The sequence below is a fragment of the Pungitius pungitius genome, chromosome 14, assembly GCF_949316345.1.
Source record: "Pungitius pungitius chromosome 14, fPunPun2.1, whole genome shotgun sequence".
In the NCBI taxonomy this organism is placed as follows: domain Eukaryota; kingdom Metazoa; phylum Chordata; class Actinopteri; order Perciformes; family Gasterosteidae; genus Pungitius; species Pungitius pungitius.
In genome coordinates, this window is record NC_084913.1 from 11,861,883 (window position 1) to 11,887,985 (window position 26,103).

General features: G+C 47.0%; 2 protein-coding genes across 5 annotated transcripts; one reads left to right on the top strand and one right to left on the bottom strand.

The window, feature by feature from the left end:
* Positions 1 to 766: 766 nt before the first annotated feature.
* On the bottom strand, positions 767 to 3,416 carry ptgr2 (prostaglandin reductase 2). Its single transcript, XM_037486585.2, has 8 exons — positions 3,167 to 3,416; positions 2,943 to 3,061; positions 2,494 to 2,685; positions 2,148 to 2,318; positions 1,654 to 1,863; positions 1,219 to 1,428; positions 1,080 to 1,119; positions 767 to 1,005 (listed from the first exon to the last, which is right to left on the bottom strand). Exons 1-8 carry the CDS (start codon positions 3,201 to 3,203, stop codon positions 941 to 943), a joined length of 1,044 nt encoding a protein of 347 aa, XP_037342482.1. The 5' UTR covers positions 3,204 to 3,416; the 3' UTR covers positions 767 to 940.
* Positions 3,417 to 3,858: 442 nt separating this feature from the next.
* On the top strand, positions 3,859 to 26,103 carry mideasb (mitotic deacetylase associated SANT domain protein b). Of its 4 annotated transcripts, none has more exons than XM_037486578.2 (13): positions 3,859 to 4,175; positions 8,567 to 10,351; positions 11,655 to 11,927; positions 12,510 to 12,852; positions 13,114 to 13,180; positions 14,783 to 14,925; positions 15,356 to 15,459; positions 18,066 to 18,141; positions 19,236 to 19,324; positions 19,955 to 20,098; positions 20,888 to 21,010; positions 22,521 to 22,720; positions 24,035 to 26,103. In XM_037486578.2, the coding sequence occupies exons 2-13, from the start codon at positions 8,807 to 8,809 to the stop codon at positions 24,279 to 24,281; spliced, it is 3,354 nt and encodes a 1,117-aa protein (XP_037342475.2). In that variant the 5' UTR covers positions 3,859 to 4,175; positions 8,567 to 8,806; the 3' UTR covers positions 24,282 to 26,103. The 4 variants fall into 4 exon arrangements, with proteins under 4 accessions (XP_037342475.2, XP_037342473.2, XP_037342478.2 ...); XM_037486576.2 differs by lacking the exon at positions 3,859 to 4,175 and adding an exon at positions 6,216 to 6,717; XM_037486581.2 differs by lacking the exon at positions 3,859 to 4,175 and adding an exon at positions 6,222 to 6,717 and having other exon boundaries at positions 20,891 to 21,010.

A 26,103-nucleotide genomic window follows, 5' to 3' on the forward strand; every position in this document is an offset into this window, starting at 1 on the left:
ACAGCGCCTGTTTATCCTCTACGCTGCTGAAGCTTTGCTTTTGTGGCCTTTGAAGCTTTTACTGAAAAGCTAATGCAAACAGTTGATCCATGCTAATGTTATTTAAAAATCTTTATTTGTACAGTATGAGAACCGAGATCAAGTCACATCCAGACAATGACTGACGACACAATGCAGTCTAGATTTTGTCTTAAATACAACACACGCGTAATGTTAATTGTGTGCAGACTCTTAAAGCACTTTGGCCAATAATTGAGTGTACACAAGGTTAGCAAGGTTAGCTGCTTACAGATCTTTGACTCAGCATAGAAATGAAATCAACCCAAAGCCTTATTTATATTGAGTTTCAGAATAAATAAATTGAACGTCACTTTAAGATAATGTTTGTTCGTATATTAGCCTGCCAGCCAATTGCTTCGTGTTAAGACAGTGACGCTAAATTGGTACATGCACTGGCTGTGGTTCTATGCAGACGGTTAGCTTGGGCTACGTAGCTAGCGGAGGAAGCTGGTGATGTGTGTCAAACCACCAAGGGTTTCAGTTTAAACGCTTACGAACCACTTTTCAACTGATTGGAGGTAAAATAAATAAAGCTTTGTATTTCTTGTACATGTTTGGTAGCCTTTTTAGGGGCTCCACACAATGAAACATCTGCATATTTCTATACTGGAAGATATGATGTAGTGTTGCAATTTAAAAGGAGGGTTAATAACATCTTCTGCATCAATAAGTCTAGATTAACAAGTAATGGAATTCAACACTTAACTAGCCTCCAAGCACTCTTTACATTTATTTTTCACAAGGAGACAATTTCAGAGAACATTGCGTCCTAATTAATGCAACAACTCATATGAGCTGATTAAGTTAGTGTTAATGGCGGTGATAGAAACTGTCGGTTAATTTCCCAAGGCGTCGGCCAGGTGAGAGCAGATGATTTTCCTCACTCTGATATCTTTATAATTTGCTTGCCAATGTTTCCCCCTGTCATCATAGAGCAAAATGCATCTGCAAAATAGATTAAAAAGTTAAACAAATAAATGATATACAGTAAGGAAATGCAATATTTCAATCTTACATACCTCCCATATTTTCGATCCCATTCACCACAGTTTCCAGCACCTGCGGAGAGAAAGCAACATTATAGCTAAATGATGCACGGATACGGAGACACCCACAAAATCCACCACACATCATCATCATCATCCGTTTCCTCCTCACTTTGATTTGGCCTGATTGAACTCGCTGGCTGAGTTCACAGAGGGCAGCTTCAGCTTTGTTCATGTAGTTGAGCACCGTAAATCGCTCCCGTGTGATGTTCTTCCTTCGCAGTGTTTCCTTTATCTCCTCGCTCAGCGGCGGGGGATACGGCACGTCCTTGTTGTACTGTGAGATCTGCCCACAAAGGATCACGTGGCTGCCGCTGTTCATCTGGTGGTAAGACGGTTGGAGGTCAATGAGGGACAATGAGTTCATGAGACAGAAAAGACTCACCGATGCAACTCAGGAGGAAGCGCTTCAGAATCCACGGCCACCACTTCTAATTCTGCATGTGCCATGAGGGAAAAGAAACGGCAACTAACACCTCAGCCCGAATAAATAAATGTACACAACCACTGCTATGTTCTTCAAGCACAGACACAGCTCAAGCAGCACCTGTGTGATTACAGCATCACTGATGGCCCCTCCCACGTTGTCAAAGTAAACATCGATCCCGTCAGGGCAGCATTCAGTCAGTCTTGCAGGGACGTCCTCCCGCCGGTAGTTGATGGCAGATGAAAAGCCCAGGTCATCCACTAAAGCTCTGCATTTCTCATCAGAACCACAAATCCCAACCACTCTCACACAGCCATCCAGCCTGCCGATCTGGAAAAATAAGCAGGAGGAAGCGATACAATCAGGATTCACATCCTCTTCTCTGTAATCTAACCTCTGCAAATGTTTAGCAGGATTAGATCGGTTACGAGTTATTGTTGTTACCGACCATCTTGCCTTTTTATTTCTTACATTTAAGCCTGTTATAGAGTTTAGAAAAATATTTTTAAAAAAAATCTGTATACAAGAGAGTAAACATGTAGAAATAAAGGCATTTCAAAAATGCCATTTCGATGCATTTCGGCAATATCTCAGACAGCTATAACTGTAGTTACCTGTCCAGCTATGGAGCCACAGGCCCCAGCAGCGCCGCTCACCACCATGGTCTGATCGGCCCCTTTGGTCACATTACCCTTCTCCCTCACGCCCAACAGAGCAGTGAGGCCTGTAATGCCAACTGCACCCAAAAAGTAAGACACGCGTCCATCAACCAATTTTGGATCAACCTGCAGTATAAACAGAAGGTATTATCACATTCAGTATTTATTTGCAGAAGGCTTGCTTGTCACTTGCAAGGGACTTTTAGTACATGCATGCATTTCAAAAGCATTATTCAAAATGATGCAAGAGGGAAATATGGACTTTATCCTAATGTTGTTGACACACAGCGCCATGCCACACCTTCTGCAGGGCACTTCCGTTCATGACAGCATAGGTCTGCCAAGGCCAGTTGAATGAAGTGACCACATCTCCCTCACTGCAAGGGCTGCAGCGGCTGGACTCAACCACGCCGACCCCTCCGCCGTCCACACACTCACAGAGTTGCCATGGGGTCACATAGTCAACACCGGTGTCTTCATTCATTCTGCATCGCTGGGAAGCAATACAACAGTAGGAGAAGTATGAGTGATGGAAATGGTTTTATGTTCAACTCTATGGATAAGACACGTCGAGTTGACTGATATTACTTGGTATCACTTGTGTGGTCTTAATTGCAGGGACAAGAAGAAGCGTGTATTGTTTTGTAACAGTAATTTAGCTCGGGATCTATTTGTGGGCGAGCAGATTAAAATCACAAAAAATCATTACAATTCAGACTGAACCAATAGCATAGACTGTGTGATTAATACCATGTAAGGGTCGACTGATAAGCAAAGCGTCCGAACAAGGACCTCCCCATCTTTGAGGTCACGTGACAAAGTCGTCTCCTCAAGACGGAAGTTTTCAGCAACCGGCGCTCCATTATTACCTTTAAGCGTAAATAAAGAGCCACAATAAAGCCACGCGTGTGCATTCATGTTGAAGCAACGAGTGTCACATTCTATTATAAAATCAATAATTAAAAGTTTCCAACCTGGTCTTGAGTTGAGGACGACCCTCTGCACCTGCATCCTTGAAAAGTAACCTTAGCTTTGTTTTCTAACGCTAACTGGTACAGAAATCTAGCAACGAGAAATCCGGCTTTACGCGCGCTAAAGTCAGAGAGTTAAACGGTGTTAAGAAGTGTGTGTGCACCTCGTGAAAATTGCCAACTAATTATTATAAACACTGTTTACTTCACAGGGTACATTCCTTGTGAGCTAGCAGAAAGTCAACTGCGATAGTCTCACGCAGCAAGAGAGTTCCCTGTCAACAACTTCCGGGTTCGTTCAAATAACGTTCGGCAGTTAGACCCACCTTCTTTAGGTGCATTCAATGGAGAGATCTTAGCTCTTTTATCATTCGTAAACAGATTTAATAACAGTAGTGAAGTCCCCGTGTTTCATCCACTTTCGGAATGTCTTTCATTTAATTTGAGTCAAATGGACGGGTGACCGTCACATTTAACGTTAGTGCATTCATGGATGAATCCGCTGCAATCATGTACCATGTGTTAATCCAACACGCTTTTTCTAAAGATCTCAAAATGCCAATGCAGGGTATTATATGCAGAAGCGACATTATTTTTTGGTATAGCGGATGTTTACTATCTCGTCTTTCACATGTCCTCTTTTCAGTTCCCCGTTGAGCCGTTACAGCAGCGACAGCGAATCAGAAACGGAACGCGCCCTCAACACCCGACAGATAATCCAGCTCATCAGCACTTGAGTGCCGCTATTTACCAACGCTGTATTCCACTGGGAATTTAACCACGGTCACAACACATTGTGACAATACAATCACCTCTCATCAGACATCGTAGATGGGCTGCAGCATCACTTGCTAGCTAAAAGAGTTCCAAACTGGGAGAGTGACGCTTTGTGAAGGAATCTGGAAAAAAAAGAAAAGTTGAGATGGTTGAGATAGTTTAAGATCAACTGAAGCTGTAACCCGCCAACGCAGCAGCATGAAGGCGATCGTGCCATGGAGGGACCGAGCTCAACGTGAGTACAGCTGCACGCCAACTCGATGCTAACGTTCGCCATTCCGTTGATGATGGCTTAGCAACGTGACGCTGTCAGTGGCTCGTGGAAAGCTAACGGTAGCTCGCTTTGGACAGAAGATGCTTCCCCTGACCGGATGTAGTTAAGTTACTGCGCGGAATCTCCACATTCTAGAGAGACCCGCGTGCCGTTATCTATGGCCTGCAGCTAAAGTAACTACTGTTGTGCAGGAAGAAATAAAACCGAAAACTGCTACACCAACTGTGTCGGCCATACAGTCTGCTGAATAAATGATGATGTGTTTAACTCAAACGTCCACTCTAAAAGATGGTGCAAGTCAATGGTGACAGTGAACTATAGTTGCATTAAAACGTTCTTAAATAATCACCTGAAATGCACTTTGTTTTGTAGTAATATTTTTTTTCTCCATGCATTATAGTTTGAGTGGGGTGCAACACAGGATGTCTGGGTTTAGGTGTGCAGCAATTGATTCTTATCAATTTATTGCAATTGAAAATCGCTTGTTGTGTCAGAAAGACTGCGAACAACTCAAACACTCTCCACTATGAAATAAAATGAATTTCATTCATTCATAGAATTCAGAATTCTAGCAAATCTTTGCTGTTGAGGATCTGCAACCATTCGGCTTTCAATGCTTTGAAAAAACTCTTCAGTCACTCAGTTCTGACCGTTGATCACTTCATCTTTTCAGCGCTTCTGGTTTCAGCTTCAAAGGAACTGTTGCAGCCTACACAGGGTTTTACAAACACAAATACTCACACGTCAATTCCCAGTGCAGAGTCATCAGCGGCAGCAGACATGTCAGTCTGGCTCGACCCCTTGTCAACGCCATCGGTGAATGTTTTCAGGCTTTGCACGTTATTTTAGACTGCGGCCCATTCCTGGTCATGTCCGAAGCCATGACACTGCAACCATCCCCACATCGTCCCCTTTGTAACAGCTCTTTGGGCAGATATTTCACATTTTAATGGTAGAAAACGACATTTAGCTAACAAACAATAACAATGGTTTGGTTCTTCAAGTGTCCCAGGAAGATGGGAACGTAAGCCAGCATTTGCGACACGGGGACCCTGGCGCTAAGACAGCTTAATGAAACTCTGCCGTCATTGATTTTATTTAGTTACACCTGTGCGTTTTGCTTGTGTGACAGATCAGAATGTCTGCTGTGAAAAAGGCTAATGCAGCAGTCTGTCATTCATTCACCATTTTATTTGTTTGACATTACATCACAGAGTGGTCCACAGATCACCTTGCAACATTTGTGCCATGGTTAAGGCTTCAATATGTGTTATTTCACTCCAAAAACACTTGTGTACTCGAGTTAAGTCAAGTTCACCCTTAAATATTTGATGTTTGTAACCACAATACGTGACACGTTGTGTTTATTTAATGATCTCTTATCTCATTTTTCATGCCAAACCGGCCGACATTATCTGGGTCAATGCAAGGAATTGCTTTTTAAATTGAGTTGAATGAATTGAGAAATTGAGTTTAATGTCTATTTAAGATCAGTGTGGTATGACTCGTGTCCCAAAGGACCAAAACATTGGTGTGATCATCACTATGTGGTGATGTTGAGGTTGATCTTTCTTCTCAGGACGTGAGTGACACTCTCCAACGAACCATGTAAGATGTTTGGAGAGGATACTAAGAACAATACTGAAGTTTGAAGTGACTATCTTCTAAAACATATTTTATCATAAACAAGTACCACCGCCAGCATGAACAGCATGTTCCTTCTCTCGTATTTGCTGTGTCACGTGGAAATAAGCACGCGTGCCTTTCGAGTGCAATCGTGTCAGTCGTTTCAAGTGTGTGGCTTTCAATGGAAAGTGAATGTAAAACGGAAAGTAGCCGGACGCGTCCTTCCCCATAATCCCCCCCGTCTCCCCTCCACTGTGTGTTGGAATTTCCCGCATGGAGTGAGAGGGATCTTGCTCCGTAAATTACAGCGCCTTGCGTGTCAGAGGAACGCCTTATATGGGCACGGAAGTGGGTGTGGCCACCGAGCTGGTGGCGGCGTAGGGGAGGACAGCGGGAGGGAGAATCACAAGACGCGAAGAGAGAGAGAGAGAGAGAGAGAGAGACACACACACACACACACATACGGGGAGCGAGTCGATGCACATACAGCGCAAGGCTCGCATTGCAAGTCTTCTTTTTTGTTTTGTGCAATCCCACCGCAACGATGTGCAACTGACAGCGGCGGCGCTGCGCCATTGCGTTTCTACACGTTAAGCGGGTTCCGTTTCCGACCGGGAAGGACTCGTATTCACGCATCGACCCCGCCGTTCATCTTCACTGTATCGCGTGGAACGAGGGAGGGAGGGAGCCACGGGGGAGAAAGTACCAGGGAGTGAGGTCAGCGGCATATCATGAGTCAACCTCGGGGATGTATGCAGTCATCCCCGCATGTCGGTATCGTGCGGGCCTGCTGCTGCTGCTGCTGGCCGCGCAAAGCCGCCGGTGCGCGATCCTGCGGACCGAGCTGCCGCTCGTAGCCGCTTCCACCTCGAACACAGTAAGTACCTGGAGCCGCGGTGGTGTTGTTGTTGGTGTTAACAGTGCGTTGTTGTTGTTGTTGTTGTTGTTGTTGTCGTCGCCACGACTCGCTGACAAAACTTTGTTTACCTTGTCGAGACGCCGCTCGAATGCACCCTGACAGACCCCCGCGGACACGCTGTGTCGATCCACGGCATTTGTATTTTTTTTTTTTCGTGCGCTCTGCCGTCACGCTGTTACCGCGCAGGAGGGGCCAGGGGTATGTGTGTGTGTGTGGTGGGGGGGGGGCGTGCAGCTTGTTGCAACGGGGCACGGCGGTAGTGATGGGGATCCGTGGTCCGTAACAAAGGGGACTGGCCGCAGGAAGCGTCATCTCGCGGAAAGACCCCGCATGTTTTTCTTCGGTTCGCACGTCTGGCACACGCGCGCAGGCCTCGCTGGTGCGCGAGCCACGCCACACGGGGCTGGTTGAAACGAGGAAACGGCGATGGATTAGGGCGGCTGACGGTGCTCGGGTGGCGTAGTGTAAGCCAATTAAACATATTACTTTGTCCATTGGGCTAAACCCCGGGCTTGTGTAAGGTTGCGCTTGTGATGCGTCACAGTGATGGCTCGCCTCGGGTGGAGGCTGTGCACAGACTGCTCACACAGCGGTCTTATTGTTTTCTGCAAGGGAGAAATGTGATTTATTTGTGTGCACCTTTCCCAGAAGAGGCTGACTCGCACATGGCCATAGGTATGCATACCGTCGCATGGCATTGGCGGTGCACAAACACACACACGCAGTCAGCCACATTATGCAGCTTCCTCAGCCAGTGATGCCCCGAGCCAGCGTGCAGGATCTGAACAGCTGCAGCCGTCTATTTTAAGAACCTGTGTTTTTACTAGGCCACCAGAGTAAAGGGTGACAAGCAACATTCACTTCCTAGGTTGTCAGAGATGTCCGCATAGTAGAGATTCTAATATTCATTTATGTCAACATTTTGACATGTTATTTTTTTGTTGCATGTATCCTGCAGGTGATGGTGAATTTTCTTTTTTTAGGATCAGTAAAAATACTTAATGTTTTTTTTTTTTTTTTTTTTTCGGAGTGGGACTGCTGCAGAAGAGTGACTCTGTTTTAATTCATACACACACAGCACAGATTGAAATTTTAACACAAACAGTGGGGATTCTGTGCGCTTCTTGAAATTTGGCAGTCAAAAATCTGCACATCCGATAATAGTTTTGACGATCGCCATGGTAACCCATGGTGGATTGTTAAGAGGCAGGCTACCTGCAAGCCCGTTTTGACTTTTTTCACCTCGCAGAGATGGTTTCATTGCGAGTCATGCTTGCTCACTTTCAGTTGCCCTTCCCTTTTAGTTGTGCAGCCGCAGTTCAAATGGCACATGTCGTCTCCCCCCTCCCCTTTCCTCTGTCCTATCATGAGTCACACAGCTGCAATCAGAGGTTTTCATGCAGTTCAATCTGCTGTCTCTTTTGCAGTTTAGGGGGAAAGAGGATGTATGTCACAGATCAGTAGAGCAGCGCTTCCACATTGTTTTCTGCTCATGCTGTCAGTCATTAAACGTGGTGCAGTAATGACGTTTCCAGGAACTATTGATTTAGCCATCTCCACCTTCCGCTGGTATGTGCAGGCCTGGTATACGTGTCCGGCTGAATGCTGGACCGTATCACGCGAGCTTAGTGAATAATGACACAGTTTTGACTGCCCCCCCCCCCCCCCCCTTCTATTATCGCACACGACACCTTTCAGCGGAGCGCTATTGTTTAAATAGCAAACAGCAGGTTTTCACATGACTGAGGCGGGGTCGATAATGAGACACCCCTGAGTGCTTGACCTCTCTCTCATTTTCTCTATACAGGGTGTTGCCCATGAATGACAAAAGCAGACGGACTCCTTTAGATCTGCTCACCCCAGGACCTCGGAGTGGGCGACGAATGACTTCAGAGGGGAAGAGGAGATTATCTTCGTACTGATGGCGATGTAGTTTACAGCTTTACTTCACAACTTCTTTTTTTTGGGTGGATGGGAAGGGATTCATATATTCAAGTGTAATTGAAACCCGGTTTGGTCGAGAACCTTCTCCTGGCTCGGCTTCTTCATGCCCGTCATGAGCGTACCAGCCCAGCAGAAACCCAGCGCCAAAAGAACCGGAAAACGCATCACGTTTTTCAACGAGCAAAGCATAGCGATGAAGGAGACTTCGCAGCACCCTGAGGAGTCCTACTATATCCCAGGGGGCCCTACCCCGGACCCCGGACAGAGCGAGGCTGCAAGTACTGTGACCTCCAATCCAGAAGCCCCCCACATGTACCTGAACTCTGTCATCTTCAGCCCGGACAAGGGGGACCAGAACAGGGGTCATTATCAGCAGACTGTGCCTATGAAATGGGCCCACCAGGAACCTAGTCAGCAGCAGCCATCGCTGTCCCAGCAGCAGAGAGCTGCCTCGTGGAATACCATGTCCAACTGGGGACAGAACTTTGCTAATTACATCGGGGGAGTCAACGTTACGGACTCAAGAACCCAGAACTCGTTTGGGAAGTCGATGCACGAAGCGTCCGGCTTACAGCCGCACCAACAGCCTCCGAGCAGAGCTGCGGACAAGCAGCCACTGGGGCCAAACCCCGCAGTGGACGCGTACAGGGATGCGGTTAAGGTGCGGGGACTGGACTGGGAGCAGCAGCAGTCCCAGGCCTTTCAGGAGACCTTGAAACCGGGGGCGCTGAACCCGCAGCAGCACAGCGCCTCCCATCCGGGAGGAAGCTCGGTATTGCAGCCCTTCCAGTTGGCCTTTGGTCAGCCCAAGCAGCACCTGCCAGCGTACTACCAGACCTTTCAAGGCAACAGGACAACCCTCCCTAACCCGCCTAACTACTCGACGCATGCGAAACCCCCGCACCAGCTGCAGCAGCAAGAGCAAATACAACGCCAGCAACAACAACAACAACAGCAACAACAACATCAAATACTCCAGCAGCAAATTCAGCAGCAGCACCATCAACAAATGCAGCAGCAACAAATCATTCAGCATCAACACAATGTGCAGCAGCAGCTTCAGCAGCAGCAACAAATCCAGCATGAGCAGCAGCAACAAAAGATTCAGCAACAACAGCAGCAGCAGCTTCAAATTCAGCAGCAAATGCAACATCAGCAGTTGCAACAACAAAACCCTCACGCGCTCGACTTTTACCCCGGCCCCCAAAATGCACACTCGCACCCGCAGCCCGTGGTGGTGCAGCACTCCCTGGAGTCCTCGGCTCCAGCTCCCCCACAGGTCCAGGAGCCGATAATCCAGGACGTCACCCCGGAACCCCAGCAGCCCTCGGATCTGCTGCTGCCACCGACGCTGCACCCAGAGGCACCGTCCGAGTCCCGGCCCCCGGCGCAGGCGCAGCCTCGCCGGTCGCGGCGGCTCTCAAGGGAGGACGGCGCGCCGTCGGACAACCCCTTTCTCTCCGTCCCGTCAGACCAGGCTTCCCCGGGGGCGCCGGGATCTCAGAACGGCGCCCGGGACGTCCAGCCGGCCCCGACGGGCGTCATCCAGAGCACGCGGAGGAAACGCAGGGTGTCCCAGGAGGTCAACCTGGAGACTCTCGCCCAGAAGGCCTCAGAAATGGAGTCTCTGCCGCCGCATATTGTAAAGGTATGTAGTGTGTTTTTTTGAGAATCATTTGTCTGTTTACTGTTTCGGTCGCTCTCGTTTCCTTCTTCTCTTGCTCTCCCATGTGTTTCTCAGCTATTTCCACTCAACCGAGGATAACCTTTGCCAGAGAAGAAGACTGATTATTCTGAATCACCATAATTGCATATCAGTCAGTATATGAACTCATCGCTGTAAGCCTTAATTGTTATCGTCTCAGTGAGGGCTCAAAATCTATTTTCCTATTGCGATCCGAGGGTATAATTGCAGTGGGACCACAGCTCCCCGAGCGGGAGCGGGAACTGGAACACGCTGTCAGGGAAAAGCTGAGCCGGGGTCGAGTGTTGTTTGTGATTAACGTGTCGCTGGAAGTTTACACAGCAGAGAACCGGGCCGCCCGGCGCCGCCTTGCTGAAGCAGTGCCCCCCCCCCCCCCGTTGTAAATGTGTGCGAGCGGACCTGATGAAACCCCCTGGCGGCGCTCATCTGTGTTAAAGGTGCCGGATCTGTTGGTTGTGCAACGCGTCCGTAGCTCAGCGCCGCTCTGCCCTGGATCCATGCCTGCACACCTCCCCCCCTCCCAAACCCTCAAAGGAGAGAAACTCCAGCCTGGCCTCGACCCCCCCCGCCCCCCCCTGCAAAGCTCAGCATGCCCCCCCCGGAGATGCGCCGTGCGATGACAGAATGCGTCTGCCTTCGATGATGCGGCGGTTCAGAGGGCTTTCGGAGTCGCCCCAGAGTCGCTGCAGGCTGCTCGTGGCGACTCCTTGTGGTTTTTGTCAAAGCAGTAAAGTCTGAGAATGCTCTTGGAGACGGTTCCTCTGGAAGTGCACCTGAGGTCGCTCACTTGAGGGCTGCATGGTGCGGTGCTTTTATCAAGGCGTGGACGCGCAAGAAGCTTGTTTTCTTTGTCATATCAGATATGGTCATGTTGTAATTCGACAGGGTTCAGAGGTCATTGTCTGTCTGCTTTTTGGAATCAATCAATTAAAATACACCTCATGCTCTCCTTGTACTGTATCTGTTAACCCTCCATTTTAGTATTGACTTCATTGTCACTTGGATCTGTGTTTTTATGTGAGATAAAGAACAAAACAAACAAACAAAAAAACAACAAAAAAACAACAAACAACTTTGTTGTTTTTTTGTTTGTTTTTTTACTTTAATTTGGCAGCCTATAGCTGTAGTTGGTAACGGTTGTGATTTATTTACACCGGCTGCAGGGAGCACTGTATCTGTTCAACAATCCAAATCATGGTGTAAAGCAAATTCCCCCCTCCCCCCCACCCGCTTCGTCTTTCATTAGGATCCCCACAGGCCGTGGAGTCCCACAGGGACCGGGGGTCTGAGCGCCAAGCGGCCTCGGGACGACAGCCTGCTGCCGCTCGTCATCCCCGTGTCGGTCCCGGTGCGGAGGCAGGAGCCCTCCTCTCCCGACAGAGACGAGGCGGCCCGGGCCTCCGACTGGCCCCACAGGCCCTCGAACCCGCTGAACCTCGGCCGCGCCGACCACAAGCCCTCGGTCATCGTGACCCGGAGACGCTCACTCAGGAACCCCTTGTCGGAGAGCTCAGAGCAGGTAGCCACGTGGTTCATTCGTTTCCTTTCTGTTTTTTGTACTTTGGGGTAACGCCATGCCATATTCTAATTGTTTTATAGTCCCATATTTTAACAAACCTCATTTGTTGAATTGATTCCCAAAGACGGCAGTATGTTAGTGTCAACTGTGCTCCCTCGTCCTGTTTTTCAGTCCTTCTAAACTCCAGCTATTAAATCCTTGCATCTGTGCCACATCACGCTGCCAACACACAGTCCCTTCCCCCCGCCGTGCTCCTCGTCTCCCCTGCCCCCATTTCAGTCCTCCACACTTCTTTCCCTGTTTCGTTTGTTGGGCTGGGGGGCGGGGGGGTGGGTGAACTGGTTGACCTGTCCCAGATTATGCAGATTATCAGGGTTTAGCACTGCCATACTGTACATTATGTACTATATAGTAAAGGGTTGGGGTGCCATGTTCCTCCTCTTTAGGATTTATCAGGGTTAATGCACAACAATCCGACTGTATGAGCGTGCATGTACACTTGTATATGTTGTTGTCTTTCTAGGTGCGTGTATCACAGCGCACTCGGAGCAATTAAGCTCTCAGTTATTCTTTCCCCACCAGAATGGAAGAACCGAAGGGGAGAGAGACGATGACGCTAAAAAGTCCAAGCGGCGTCCGCGGCCCGAGCCCCTTTTCATCCCGCCGCCCAAACCGGGTCTATTCATCAACCCGCCCTTCTACTCGAGCATCACGCCCTACCAGAGCCACCTACGGTCCCCCGTGCGCCTCGCCGAGCACCCTCTCTCCATCCCCCCCTACACGCCACCGCCAATCCTCAGTCCGGTCCGCGAGGGCTCCGGCCTCTACTTTTCCACCTTCCTGTCCTCCGCCGCCGGCGGCCTGGGCCTGGGCCTGGCGCCTCCGGCGACGCCCAAGTCGGCAACGCGCAGCCTGTTGCGCTCAAGTAAGTCTGACGAGCTAATGAAGACCTCGCTGGATCCTCCTCATCTCGAACTGTGGGGATTCAAAGAGGAGGCTCCGCATCTGCATGCATTCCACACAGTATAACCAACCTATATGTCACTTTATGTGTAATTTGCAACAGACTACGGGTAGTTGATGTATAAAAATGAGTGTTGCGCCTGACTGATATTCTTCTTTTCTTTGTTTTATATATATTTGATAACATCACTGAGTGGATTTTTGTCTTGCCACTCCTTTTCAGGCAGCTGCGACATCACACCGCCAGTTTTGTCTGCTATGATCGAGGCGACTCCAGTCAGCATAGAGCCGTGAGTATTTCCCTCAAAATGTCGTCTTTGAATGTGGAAAGGTTTTGTAGGGTGTGGTATCTGTTAGGGCTCTCAAAGCACAGCGTTCATTACCAGAGCCAGAGGAGTACCGCTGCAATCAATTATTCAAGCCATAACACTGGGCTGGATCCCAAAATGTTTTGAAAGAGAACACGGACTTCTTGAAATACCAAACCCGTGCTTTTAGGCGGCGCTCCTCTCCGCCTGCTGCTACCGCTGGAATCTTCTGCCCCGTCATCCAGAAGCTAGCGCCAGCGCTCGCAGTCTCCGTCAAGAGAAGTGCATCCTGTTCTGGGGCGCTGCTCCACATTAAGTGTCACACGAAAGCTTTTAAAGCCAATGGGGGGCGAGTGCGTCAGAGGCCGGTGACCTTTAGTAAAGTTTGCACTGTGCGGGATGCGGTTTTGGTTACAAAGTCAGAAAACACAGTGTGAGACTTCTTGACTAAACTTCAGATTGAGGCGTTCCTGGTTGCGTCGGTAGTCCGAGTTGTACTGACCAATCACGTTCAAGCAGGCTCAGGGGCAAAAAAGGCAGGACACAAAATTCAGACCCGTATCGCCATCTGCTACCGCCGTACCACGGCCCTGCTTGTCACTGGTGGAAAATATGCCGCCTCTTCCCTCGGGGGGGCTTGTCCATCGTAGGAACGATGGTTGTCGGGTTCAGTGACTTCATTTTTGATAACTGATCGCGGTGAACTGGTGACAAATAAACATTTCCTGTCAGTTGGATGTACTCTTTCTGACCGCCGTAATGTAATGCGGACTATAACTCGAAACCACCACCAAACTCCAAACGTAAACACATCCACCGATAACTTGTGCATGTTTATGGAAATTCGAGCTGCGGAGAAGGCTCCATTTAGTTTAACCCATAAACTATTCCATCAGCCCAAACCCGCGAGAGCCAGCACAGTTCAACTTGTAGCGGCCCACCTTCCCCGATCGAGGCTGCCAGATCACACACACACACACACACACACATTCACTCAGCTGGAAATACTGCAGGCCCCCTGGAAGTGCAGGGGTGGGAGGGGGCATGCGGGAACAGAGTTATCTGTTAATGTAACACAACATGATTTACCAAACTATTACACTGAGGTATCTGGTTTCAGTTTGCATGTAGGTTAACAAAAAAGGCTACAGAGGTTTGTTGGACTCATTGGTTGAATCATGAACGATTCTTCCTACTTAAACGCAACCTTTCTCCCACAGCGGGTTGAGGATTCATTCAGTGAGTTTAAGAAGAGCGCTCTGCTTTTAAAATACAAGATTGGAAAGGAATTTGGTTTTTGTTCCTTTTTGCTGAGAGGACAAAAGAGAGCTGTGTAACAAGCTGGAGATCCAAACAGTGCAGGGATTGTGGTGCTCACAGCCAGAGAGCCGCAACAATCTTCCTCTTGCTATTTAAAGATCAGAAAAGCCCAGTAATCAAAATATGATCTCAGAAATAAAACACACTCTTACAAGTAAGCATATATGTATAAAACAGTGAATGAATGGGTCGCCAAGCCACTTGATGAACTTTGAATAGATTAAATTGAGAGCTGTGTGGCTCACACCGATGTCCTGTTCCCAGACGCATAAATATTGGGTCGCGGTACCAGGCCGAGGTGCCCGAGCTGAGGCGGCGGTCAGCTGTTGAGCTGGATCATCATCAAGCGGAGCTGCTCTGGGCGCCGCTGAAGGATCTGGAGGAAAAGCCGGACTTCCAGCAGAGAGGTACTAAATCCAGTATTTTCAGTCCCCTTAAACTGAAGTATAAATCCTTTTGACAAACTGTTGCAGGAGTCGTATTTGTTAACCATCATGTGAGGTGATTTACTGTTAAACTGACTGTTCTTAAAATTCCATCATCTTTTTGACTATAAATCAGGATGACTTATTTTTCCTTCCCTTGAAGCTTGCTAGTTTACCATTATTTCTGTTTGTGAAGTGAAGTGATTTTTTTGTCTGAATTAAATGGGTTCAATCAAAGCAGTAAATTACTTCTTCGTATCTTCAATTTGGATCTGAGAATCCTCACTGCTCAAAAGCTTTTTCCTCATTGAATCCATTACAAACTAACGTAGTTCTTCCCTTTAGAAGAATAAAATGTTGTCGGCACTGAATGTAATGGAAATGCTCACGATCCTGTGCGTCTGTCTTCCAGTGGAAGCCCTCATGCACCTGGCCTGCTCCAGTGTTTTGTGTGGAGGAGGCACCAACCAGGAGTTAGCCCACCATTGTCTGTACGAGTGCAAAGGGGAGATAATGGTGAGCACGACAGAACCGTCCATACGGACCTCCGTGATTAATAGAAAAAACAACCGCTTTTCCCCGTAAATATTGCTGTGACACGTAGAAAGTGAAAACCTGCCCTAAAGGAGCTGCACATTTTGATTTCACCTAAGTGACCGGACTCTCACATTAAAACGGTATTTTCTACCAAAGTCCTGGATTAAAAAAATATATTTTGCACAAGAGAAACTTAAACTGTTGATTTGAAGTGAGCCAAACTTGGTTGGTAAAAAAAAAAAAAAAAAGGTTGTCATCACGTACAATTGTGCACCCGTTGACATTTAGCCCCATGCCATCAAATCGGCATGAAAATGCACACGGCTGATTTGAGTAGTAGTTTTTATTCTATAATACATAAATGACGGTTATGTAGTCAATCGTATTTCATGTTGCAGAAAAATACTAGTTTTCAGGGGACTGACTGATTGAAGGTAGAAGGGGATTATAGTCATTTTGAAATGATTATTTTGGACAACTCATTTTGAAAATGAATAATGATTCATTCTTTTTGAAGCGTTCCCCTCTTGGGTGGCAGGAAATGTAAAGCCTTGGGAACGTAATTTGAGTCTTTTCCATGTTGCCATGTTTCCATGGTAACAGTCATATATTTCATGACCAGCCTTTGTGCACAGATTAAAGCCAATATTTTATAGGTTTATTTTATTTCAAACCTGATTTCTTATATTCTTTCTTATATTCTAAAGTATTACGCAGGAGAAGCTTAGTTTCCTTAATGGGGTTAGGGATTTATAAAAATCTTTTCTGTTGGTAAATCCAGATTTCTTGATCTTATGAAGTGCACCTTAAATGTCGTTATAAATGGGTTTTATTAATCCATCCAAAATGCTCCAAGATAGTGGGCCTGCAAGGTGGCATTAAAGAAAAGATCAATATGTACTGCGGAGCATTCACTTAGGCACTAAAAGTATGCAAGGCTTTGTTTAAAAAAAACCGAAACATTAATTACTGATCAGCAGCATGTAAACGTGCATTTCAAGTCATGTTTGTGCATCTGCTCACGTGCATCTGCACGTGACTTGAACCCAACGCTTTCCACTAACCGGGTCTCTCATATGCACGTACATGCTCACGATAGAGTCCCTTCATCTGAGCTGTCTGATTCATCAACGAAAGTGAGCGCTCTGCAGATGGTCTGTGTGCTTTGAAATGAAACTTGTGGTTGTCCTGAGATGACTGAGACTAGTGTGTGTGTGTGTGTGTGTGTGTGTGTGTGGAGCTGCACATGTTGCTAATGAGGTGGGAGCGCACAGGCAAACAGGCAGTTAGTCGCCTCAGAAAATGAAACGTCCGGGTGATTAATAGTTGGCCAGGTTTTTAAAGCCGAAACGTCCAACTTCCCGCTTCTCAAATCTGCTTCTCTCTGTCTTATGTGATGATAATCTGAATATTTGGGGTTTGGGACTGATAGTGAGACCAAACAAGACCTTGGAAGATGCTTTTGGAAACTGATGGTGCAACAGTATTTTGTCTCAGAGTGAAGTGTACAACATTGCATAGTATATTTCCTTTCATTCATTCACGTAGTTAAATAATACAATGAGTATACGTATCACTTAACCGCTATCTGAAGCACGTTCACCATGCTGGTATCAAACACACCTTTACCATTCCAAATGTGCCGCAGGAACAACGTTCACTCTGATGTTTGTGGGGATGAGGCAAAACACTGAAATGCAATGAGGTAACATGGCGAGTGGCTCCTTCTGTCACGTCATACCCCGCTGAAATACTAAAAGTGATTAATAGCCTTACTGCATGTGACAAGCTTGTATCTTAAGCTTGTATATAAAGTTCATTCGACTAGTTTAAATAATAATAATAATGATGATGAATAGGTCTACGACTATTTTCATTAATGTTATAATTAGAAGGGCAAAAGGGCTTTAGGGGATCAAATATGTACATTCCAGAGGCAAACGTTCGAAGACCTGAAAAAACAGTGGGTCTGAAAGATGAACCACAACTCCATATTTTCCCAGAGTACACAAATCTGTCGACTGCATAACTTTGTGTTCTCAGTGACTTACACGGTGATCCTAAACCAATGAACAAGAAGAAGCTGGAGTCGACGTGCAGAGAAACAGCCGAGTTGTCGGAGTGCTTTGTGTTGGTGCTGCTTCAAATTTCAGGCCCGAGCGACCAACGCTGGTCCAACGTTGTCACGGAAACCACCCGTGTGTGTGTTAGTGTGGGGCGGGGGGGGCGGGTGTCAATGCACCCACTCTCTGCAGCAGTCCGGCTCAAACTGCTGCCTTTCAACATTCATGAGCGGTCAAGACTCCTTTCTCCCCCACCCCCCCCCCCGGGAACACTGAGCTGGTTCTCATCAGGCCCATGCAGGGTGTGATGCACCCGGACAAATGAGAACCGTGCTCCTCTCTCTCTTTCCGGCAGCCAACCGGCTCATTGTGTCGGCCAGGTGTGATTGTGCGTGTTTTTAATAAAGCACCGAATGCACGCGCCTGATGGAGCCGGTGACCTGCTGCGTGGCGGCTCGCGGCGATCAGCGCTGTGCTGCTGACGTTTGTTTCAGGGTGTTGAAGTGTATGTTTGTCCCTCAGGCTGCTCTGGCCCTCCTGATGCTGAGGAATCCAGTTTTCCCCGGGTCTCATAACCTCACAAACTACCACTACTCAGGTACGTGACAAGGTGTTTTTTTCTTTTCTGTATTTATGCTGAATTACATATTGAAATATATCAATGGTCAATTTTCAATTTCTCAACCAAACAATGAATGAATGAATGAATTTTTCGGTATTGACAACATTTGTATTAAATACTTAATTTTTTTTATACCAATGATGACCTCTTAAATCATAATCAATCAATTGATTTGTCAAAACACACAACAAACTCACTTAAAGATAAATTTGACCTAAAGGGTTATTATTCATTTTAAACTTTCTATAGATGCGATAATATTGTATGGCCATGATAACCGTTAAATGAATATCAGTTAATGAGATCACCTTTATAGCCATTTGATAATGAACATAATCCTTAATCCAGTTGGAGATTGACTGCAGTGACATGGAGACAGGGAGGAGCAAATTAGACTGTTGCCAAAACTCTTAATTATTGTCTTGACATTCTGGCGTCATGAGAAAGTTGTTCCTTATCTGATAAACCCGACCCAGCAGGCCAGCATTTAAGCGAAAAACAAGCGCACATAATACATTGAAAACTGTGTGAACTGTGTCGTGACTTTGTTTGTGTTTTGGTTTATAATACCGGCTGTGTCCATCGAACAGGGACTTCTCCTCAGAGCCATGGCAGCTGCAGTAGTGAGGGTGTCATGGCTGTGGTGTGTGTGTGTGGGGGGGGGGGAGTGGGCGTCTGTGGAGGATTGTCAGGGTCAACGCGACGAGGGAAGGAGGGGGGGTCTACAGCATGTGGTTAATCCCAAGCAGAAGACAGGAGCGCCATTGTTTATCGAGTGATTTGACTATGTTGCAGTGCGTGTGCGTGTGCGTGTGCGCGTGCGCGTGCGTGCGTGCGTGTGCGTGTGCGTGTGCGTGTGCGTGTGCGTGTGCGTGTGCGTGTGCGTGTGTGTGTGTGTGTGTGTGTGTGTGTGTGTGTGTGCGTGCGTGCGTGTGTGCGTGCGCGCGTGCGTGCGGTTTAAAGGGTGGGGGGCTGGGATTGGACTTGTCAGGGTCTCCCATTGAGAATGTAGTCTGCAAGCAGATCCTTGAGTGTTTTTAAAGGGCTGTGTTTCTCTCTCTCTCGTTAAGGATCAGACAGCTGGAGCGCAGCTGAGCGACGGCAGTTCAACAAAGGCATCGCCACATACAAGAAGGACTTCTTCATGGTGCAGAAACAGGTATGTTGTGGTTTCAAATGCCAGGGGATGAAAACAAAAGCTCTGCGTGCTAGCGAAGGTCACACAGTAGCTGTAAAACTTCCCCAAAAACGAAACAGTTACACACCAATTTTTTTTTTTCCGACAATGTGTAGGCTGAGAAGGGAAGTCCAGTCACTTTGTAATAATGATTCCTTCTGGTTTAGTTATTGCCAGTGTCCGCAGGCAATTATTATTTTTATTGACTTGTCCTCGCCACTTTGTTGATCAAGAAGGGAACCAAAGTACAGTTTCATTGTTATTTTGACTAACCTGCCACCATAAAGGCTTATAAATGGGATTTCCTCAATGCGCTTTGGGCTTTTATTGTGCTTGGCCCCGTCTTCGCTGTAGCGGGTAGCAACAATGATGCCTCTCAAAACAAATCCTATGTTGTTGTATTATCCGTAGGACATTTGATCTACGGAAATAAAAGCAGACAATGAATAAAAACAGCTGCAGGCCTTTGGGGGTTGCTGTGTCTTCACAACATCACTGGCAGCTCCAAAATGCCCTAAAAGCGTTATGAGCTCAGTAACATGCACCAACACAGTGAGCGAGAAAGTTCATTCAAAATAAAAGTGTGTGTGTGTGTGTGTGTGTGGTTCACAGGTGACCACGAAGTCAGTGGCGCAGTGTGTGGAGTTTTACTACACGTACAAGAAACACGCCAAGATGGGCCGCCACGGGATGCTGATCTACGGCGAGTTGGAGCCTCTCGACAGCAAGACCACGGAGGAGGAGACGGACCACAAGGTCAGTGGCGCGCAGCGTTTAGTTCCTGCGCTGGAGGCGCGAGCGCTTCGGTCCCAGGACGTCGCATCCTCCGGTTCATCGCTCAGCCTAACGGAACCTCAAAAGCCAGCCGCCAGGCTACGGTCAGCCATTTACATGGCAGGGAATGCGTTAGCTTTTTTGTTGTTGTTGTTGTTGTTGTTGCTTAGTAACGGCATGAAGGCAACCTCCCAGGCGCCTTGGGTTGAAATATTCCTGCTTGTGAACGCCACCCAACACACAGACAAAAGGCAGAATAAACCTCTTCAACAGTTTACAGGCTTTTGCAAACATGTTTTGACTGTCTGTATGACTGTAGGAGCCATGTGATAAAACATGAAACAGCAGAGTTTAATTTAGGTGGGAAACTAAATGCCAAGTGTCGGTTCAGAAATAACACCGCTCCGAATACCCCCCATGAACTGTGTTCACTCCGGACGCTCCACCGCACTGTCCTCCGTCTGAATAGTAGACACAGAGTAGTTTAATCCACGGACAAATTGCAGCACCAGTTTTGGAAGTTGTTGTTTGTTCAATACTGCACTAACGTATAGTTGTCAGTGTTCACTGATTGTGTCTCTGTCACATAGAAAGAAGAGATTTCCAAGTACTTTGTTTTTCTGTGGTGTCTCACACCAGGGCCGGGTCTAGACAGGCACGTATGAGGGGGCAGCCACAAATCTTGAGGGAGCATTGTGCTCCAGCACCTAGTTTGAGGGGGCACAACATTTATTTGAGGAACAACTCTCACACTCTTCTCCCTCGGACCAGCAGGGCTATCACAGATTGGAGCCACAGAGGGAGGAGGACAGCAGGAAGTGGGAGGGGTCAGCTGACAGGAAGCCGGATGTCGGCCCCGCCGTGGCGGCGCACACACTGCAGTCCGCTGAGAATGTGAGTGTGCGATCAATTAGCAGCTCCTCATGGGAACGGAAGGGAAATAACAAACACAACAGGAGAAATGTCACCGGATCCGATCCCATTACGACACATAATAACATCAGTGTTATTTGATTCCCAACATGAACTAACCACTGTCATGGGAAGAGACATCCATTGTATACTGGTTGTTTTTGTCTGGGATCAGTTTGCTTCTTGAACTCGACAGTCATGGCAGTACTTTCTGTAGTTTAAAATAATACAATTTCTTTAGTGATCAAAGAAATAAAGGAAAGACTTTCAGACCAGTCCTGTTGGAAAAGACAGTCCTGTCTTTTCTCTTTTAAAAGGGTTTGTCTGGGTCCGTTAATGCTGCATCATCTTTACGACACACACACACATACAGGACACACCGTGCTGTTGCTATCGGAGGTGATAAGAATTTTTTTCTTTCCGTGTTTTTTTTAAAAAATTCTTCATCATAAATGTCAGCAGTAACATTTTGTAGTTTGATGGATTAAATCGTCTCCTCGTCGGTTTCTGCAGCAAAGCTTGAAGAAAAGTAAATATCTACGTATTTGGCGGCAACTCAAAGCTTCAGTTGGGCTTTTTGACTACTTTTTGGACCTTTTATCGTAAAATGAGATTCGATAGGGTGGAACTTTATTTGCACCTTCTTGACAAGACATTCTTGTGCCAGGTATTTATCAAACATAACTGAAGAATAAGACAAATATAATGAAAATTTGGATATAAATGAGCAACAGGTTAGTGACACTAGTGTAAATAAATAGAAATGTACACTTAAAAAAAGAAATATTATGATGTTGATATCTCACAAACCACAATAGAAAATGTGGTAATAATGGTATTGAAAAAATATGCTAAATCATAAAGTAGGTCAGTACTCTGGAGGGATTAACGTCATTGTTGTATGTGTTAATTAATGCTGTGGTGGTTATATTCTAATTACAATGTCGTGTGCTGTCCCTCATTTTGGCAAAAAGTAATTTCTCAAAGCCATGAAAGTAGGAGTTTTAATATTGTTTGTTTTCACACCACCCTTTACTCGGCTATGCATGAAACAAAAGGCTGTTCACAGCGACGGTTTAAAGCTAAGGGTTAGCACATTAGAACCCCCTCTGCACATTACTGCTTAAAATCCCCATTTGACCTCGTCAGGCTTTGGCACATTTGACCTTTTGAACTCTTCCCTTCTTGTGCCTGCTGGAGTGTTGGCTTTGCTGCCCCCTGCTGGATGTTCCAGAGGGGATAACTTGGCTGGATCGTGTAACCCCATTACGTCCGTCAGCAAACAATGACTCGGCGAGAAACCTTTATCCTCTTTTGCCGTTTGGCACACAGAGAGGTTGTTTATGTGTGTTTTTAGTTTAGCTGCAGCTTGTCGTACTTTCCTACATAAAAAGGTGCTCACAAAGCAGCTCCAGGCCACCCGTTTCCTTTCCTAGTTGCTCCGCCGGTTTCTGCCATGTTTTTGATCTCAGCCTCTCTTTCTGTGTCGCAGCCGGGGAGCGTCCTGATCATGAAGGGCCAGGAGGACGTCGGGAGGGAGCAGCTGCTGTCCCGGGTGGCCCAGCCCCCTGCACCCCCGCCTCCCAGCTCCAAATCTCGCTGCGACGCCAACGCGCGTAAAACCAGCCCGCCGACGGGCAACAAGGCCCCTGCTGGTCAGGAGGGAGAGTTCCCCTGCAAGAAATGTGGCAGGTGAGCAACGCATGCCCCCAGTCACTGCTGTTATGTTGGAGGCGTTGGCATGGCTTGTGTTTGCTGATGCAAAGCTGAGGGCAGCGGTTACATAAGTGGCCTCCGACTGAACCGGCTGGACGTGAAGTGCACGGTTTCTGCAGGGAACGTTGCTGCTGCCCACTTGGATTTTTTATTTTTAATCGGTAAATAGAGGCAAGTGTCTCCTGGGGTTTCGGAAAGAATCAAACCTCCGTGCTTTGATTAAATAACGGCGCGTCCTCTGGCAACACCGGCGCCTGTTGTTGCCAACGGTGTCCTAGCAACGGAAACTCAAAGTAGATGGGGGCACATCGCGCCTCTCGACACACTCGCCCTTTGGGTACTCGCCGTGCTCAAAGTGAGCTCATTGTGGATTATCCACCGCTTCAGAGTCACAGTATGTGTGTTCATAGGAAACTATTAGCCTGTATCACATGCTGTGTCACATGCTGGGATGTTCTGCTATGTTATCACTCCGCTTTCATGTTCATACATCGTACTGTACTGTGACTGCAGTCTTTACGAAGACAGGCCAAGAGAGTGTTACCTTCTGTTATAACAGTGCTTTCATCTGCCATTATGGCAATATAATATATATATAAATGTGATGAGAGATCTCCCAGTTAATGTATTCCAGTCATTTATTTGCTTTCTCTCTAAACTAGACACCCTGACCAGCATTTTCTTTTTGCGATGATGTACCGCCTCAGATTGTGGCTGATGGTAGTTGTGCCTTGTTATTCTGGGAATTTACAGAAGGTCAAAAAACTGACAACTAACAAGAATGGTAAACATTTTCTCCTTAAGTTTATTTGCTTTTTCCTTTTTCTTTCCTACACTGATATTTTCTCCTTTCCAACGTTACTCGTTAAATAAAATGAATTTGTCCGATTTTACCGCCGCAGCAGTATTACATTTTAACAGTTGTTCGGTCCTTTATTAAAAGAAGTAGTTTTCATTTCCAAAAATAGCCAAATTTTAATAGTGATGATCATCTATTTGATAGTACACCATGTTAACCCAATCTCTGCCCGATGGTGCGAGCATGCACGGACATATTAGCACACGTGTTGGTGCACAATTGCCGTGCGAGGGAAGAAAATGTATACGTGTACATTTCTAAAACTCAGCTGTGGCGGCAGCGTGCCAGATGGCAAATAGAGTACGAGCACGGTGGCTCGGACGCAGACTAAGCAACGAGAAGCCACGCCCTAACTGGCGCCATCGACGTTACACATGACATGTTTTAGTTTTTTCCTGTTGTTTTTTCAAATGGCTCTGGTTTCCCTCCAGGATTTTCTACAAGGTGAAGAGCCGCAGCGCCCACATGAAGAGCCACGCCGAGCAGGAGAAGAAGGCGGCCGCGCTGCGGCAGAAGGAGGCCGAGGAGCGAGCGGCCAAAGCGGCCACCGATGCCGCCGCCGCCGCGGCCCTCGCCGCGCGGCAGCTCAACGGGACGAGACAGATGGCCGAGGACAGCACCAACGACGACGACGACTCGTCGGACGGTGAGGACGATGACGACGAGGACTGGCAGTGAGGGAGAGGGCTGCGCGCTGACTGCACTGCGGGGGGGCGGCGGCATTTAAAGAAAAAGAAAGAAGGATCCTTCCTGTGAACATTGTTAGTGGAACAAGGGGACTTGGGTTGCACATTCAGGGATACATTTACTCCTGTGTGCTTGTGACTGACTGACGGTGTGCAACAGTGGGTTTGTACGTGCTTTTCCTAACGCTCCCTTTACTCTGCTTGAAGAGCAGCTTTTCGCCTCCCTTGGTCACAGGGCTCAAATCAAAGCCATCTCTCCGGCTCCTCGGAGCCTTTTCTAGCCGCTCGCGATGAAGCGCAGCGCCTGAGCTGCTTTCCAGTGGGATCTGTTTGATGTGAACACTGAACAGCTGGGGGGGGGGGGCAGCAGCGAGTTTCTCTGCTCTGGGACAGACAGGCAGACGGGTGGGATGTGCAAACTGTAGCTCTTTCCCGTTTTGACGCAGTCAAAGCGGCCAGCAAGCTTTCTGGGACGCGTGATGTGCACCAAATGAGCCCCCCCTCTGTGAGCGTTGTTCTTTTGGGTTTTTAGTTCTGTGAACCCCCCCCCCCCCTGTCAGTGTCATTTTTATATAGTTCCCAGTTTGTTCCTCACTGTTGATGCCTTGGATGTTGTAATGCTTTTTATCTTAAAATGACAATCAATTTTACACTGTTGTTTTTTTATTATATAATATATAAACAGGTAAACGTTACTTTTATTTCCTGTGCTATATATGGTTATTGTTGTTTTTGTGAATATTCCTGTTGATTATTATTATTATTATATCATTCTGGTCTGGGCTGCAATTCAATTAAGCGCTATTCTCTTTCTTGTCCATAGCATTTTTTTCTTCTTTCTACCGTTCTTCTTTTTATTTAAACAGAAAAACAAAAAACAATGCTAATTGCTGCCTGTTTATAACTGTGACATCTTCTTGGAAGCCAGAAATGAAGACATGTATGTGCAATAGAACGATTAGACCCCCTGTTACCAGCGCTTGCGAGGCCCCCCCCCTCCCTCCCTCCCCTCCTCCCCCATGCTTACCACTCTCGGGATGCCTTGTTGTCAACCCTGTAGGAGGTACTGACTCGGTCACAGAAGAATTCAAGACGTGTTTTTGAAAATGATATCAGGCAGATGACGTGACCACTACCCTGAAGGTTTAGCTCCAGTAAACGATGAGAAAAACATTAAGACATCAACAACAATCAGCAGAATCCCCCTGTGAACCAAACTGAAACCTCTTGTGGGATTATTAAGGAGATTTTAAATAACGACAAATTACTTAATATCAGTTTTTTTTTTAGATACACCAGATATCAAACTGTTTACAAAAAACCCTAAGCTATAGAATCTTTATTTTCTGCAAAACGTGCAGTTTTTGAGGGCTGTTATGAGAATGATACACATTCACAACTATAAATTCCCAATCTGCTGATATTCGGGGACTCTAAATTGAAAACTAGTATGCCAGGAGTGTATTGGAGTGGAGTCTGTCTTGTGTTTGGATTGTTGTGACACTGACACGCTCTGTCGAAACCGCGGCTATGTGGGTCAGCGGTTTACTGGGGGCCAGCGTGACTCAGCAACAAACCGCAAAAAGCAACTGGGCCAACATGGTAAACATTTCAAAGCAGTTCGAGGTGAATTCAGAACGTCTGAGATGGACAAACTGTAAATATCTGGCGTGTGTCTGTGGTCGACTTTTGTTTCTGTGATTTTGTCTGCCGTGTCTCTACGTTTCGCCCGTCGGCCCGGAGCCAGCTTCTGTTGTCACAGCAACAAGTGGGTTAAAGGGTTATTTTCCTTTAAAGGACAAACCGGGGGGTGT

Coding starts and splice junctions, on each gene's coding strand:
- ptgr2 (XM_037486585.2), bottom strand. CDS start 3,203: ATGCAGGTGCAGAGGGTCGTCCTCAACTCAAGACCAG. Junction 1,864..2,147: donor GTGGCTCCATAGCTGGACAG/GTAACTACAGTT, acceptor TTATTTTTCCAG/ATCGGCAGGCTGGATGGCTG. Junction 1,120..1,218: donor TTCAATCAGGCCAAATCAAA/GTGAGGAGGAAA, acceptor TTCTCTCCGCAG/GTGCTGGAAACTGTGGTGAA.
- mideasb (XM_037486578.2), top strand. CDS start 8,807: ATGCCCGTCATGAGCGTACCAGCCCAGCAGAAACCCAGCGCCAAAAGA. Junction 13,181..14,782: donor ACTCCAGTCAGCATAGAGCC/GTGAGTATTTCC, acceptor TCCTGTTCCCAG/ACGCATAAATATTGGGTCGC. Junction 21,011..22,520: donor CACTGCAGTCCGCTGAGAAT/GTGAGTGTGCGA, acceptor TCTGTGTCGCAG/CCGGGGAGCGTCCTGATCAT.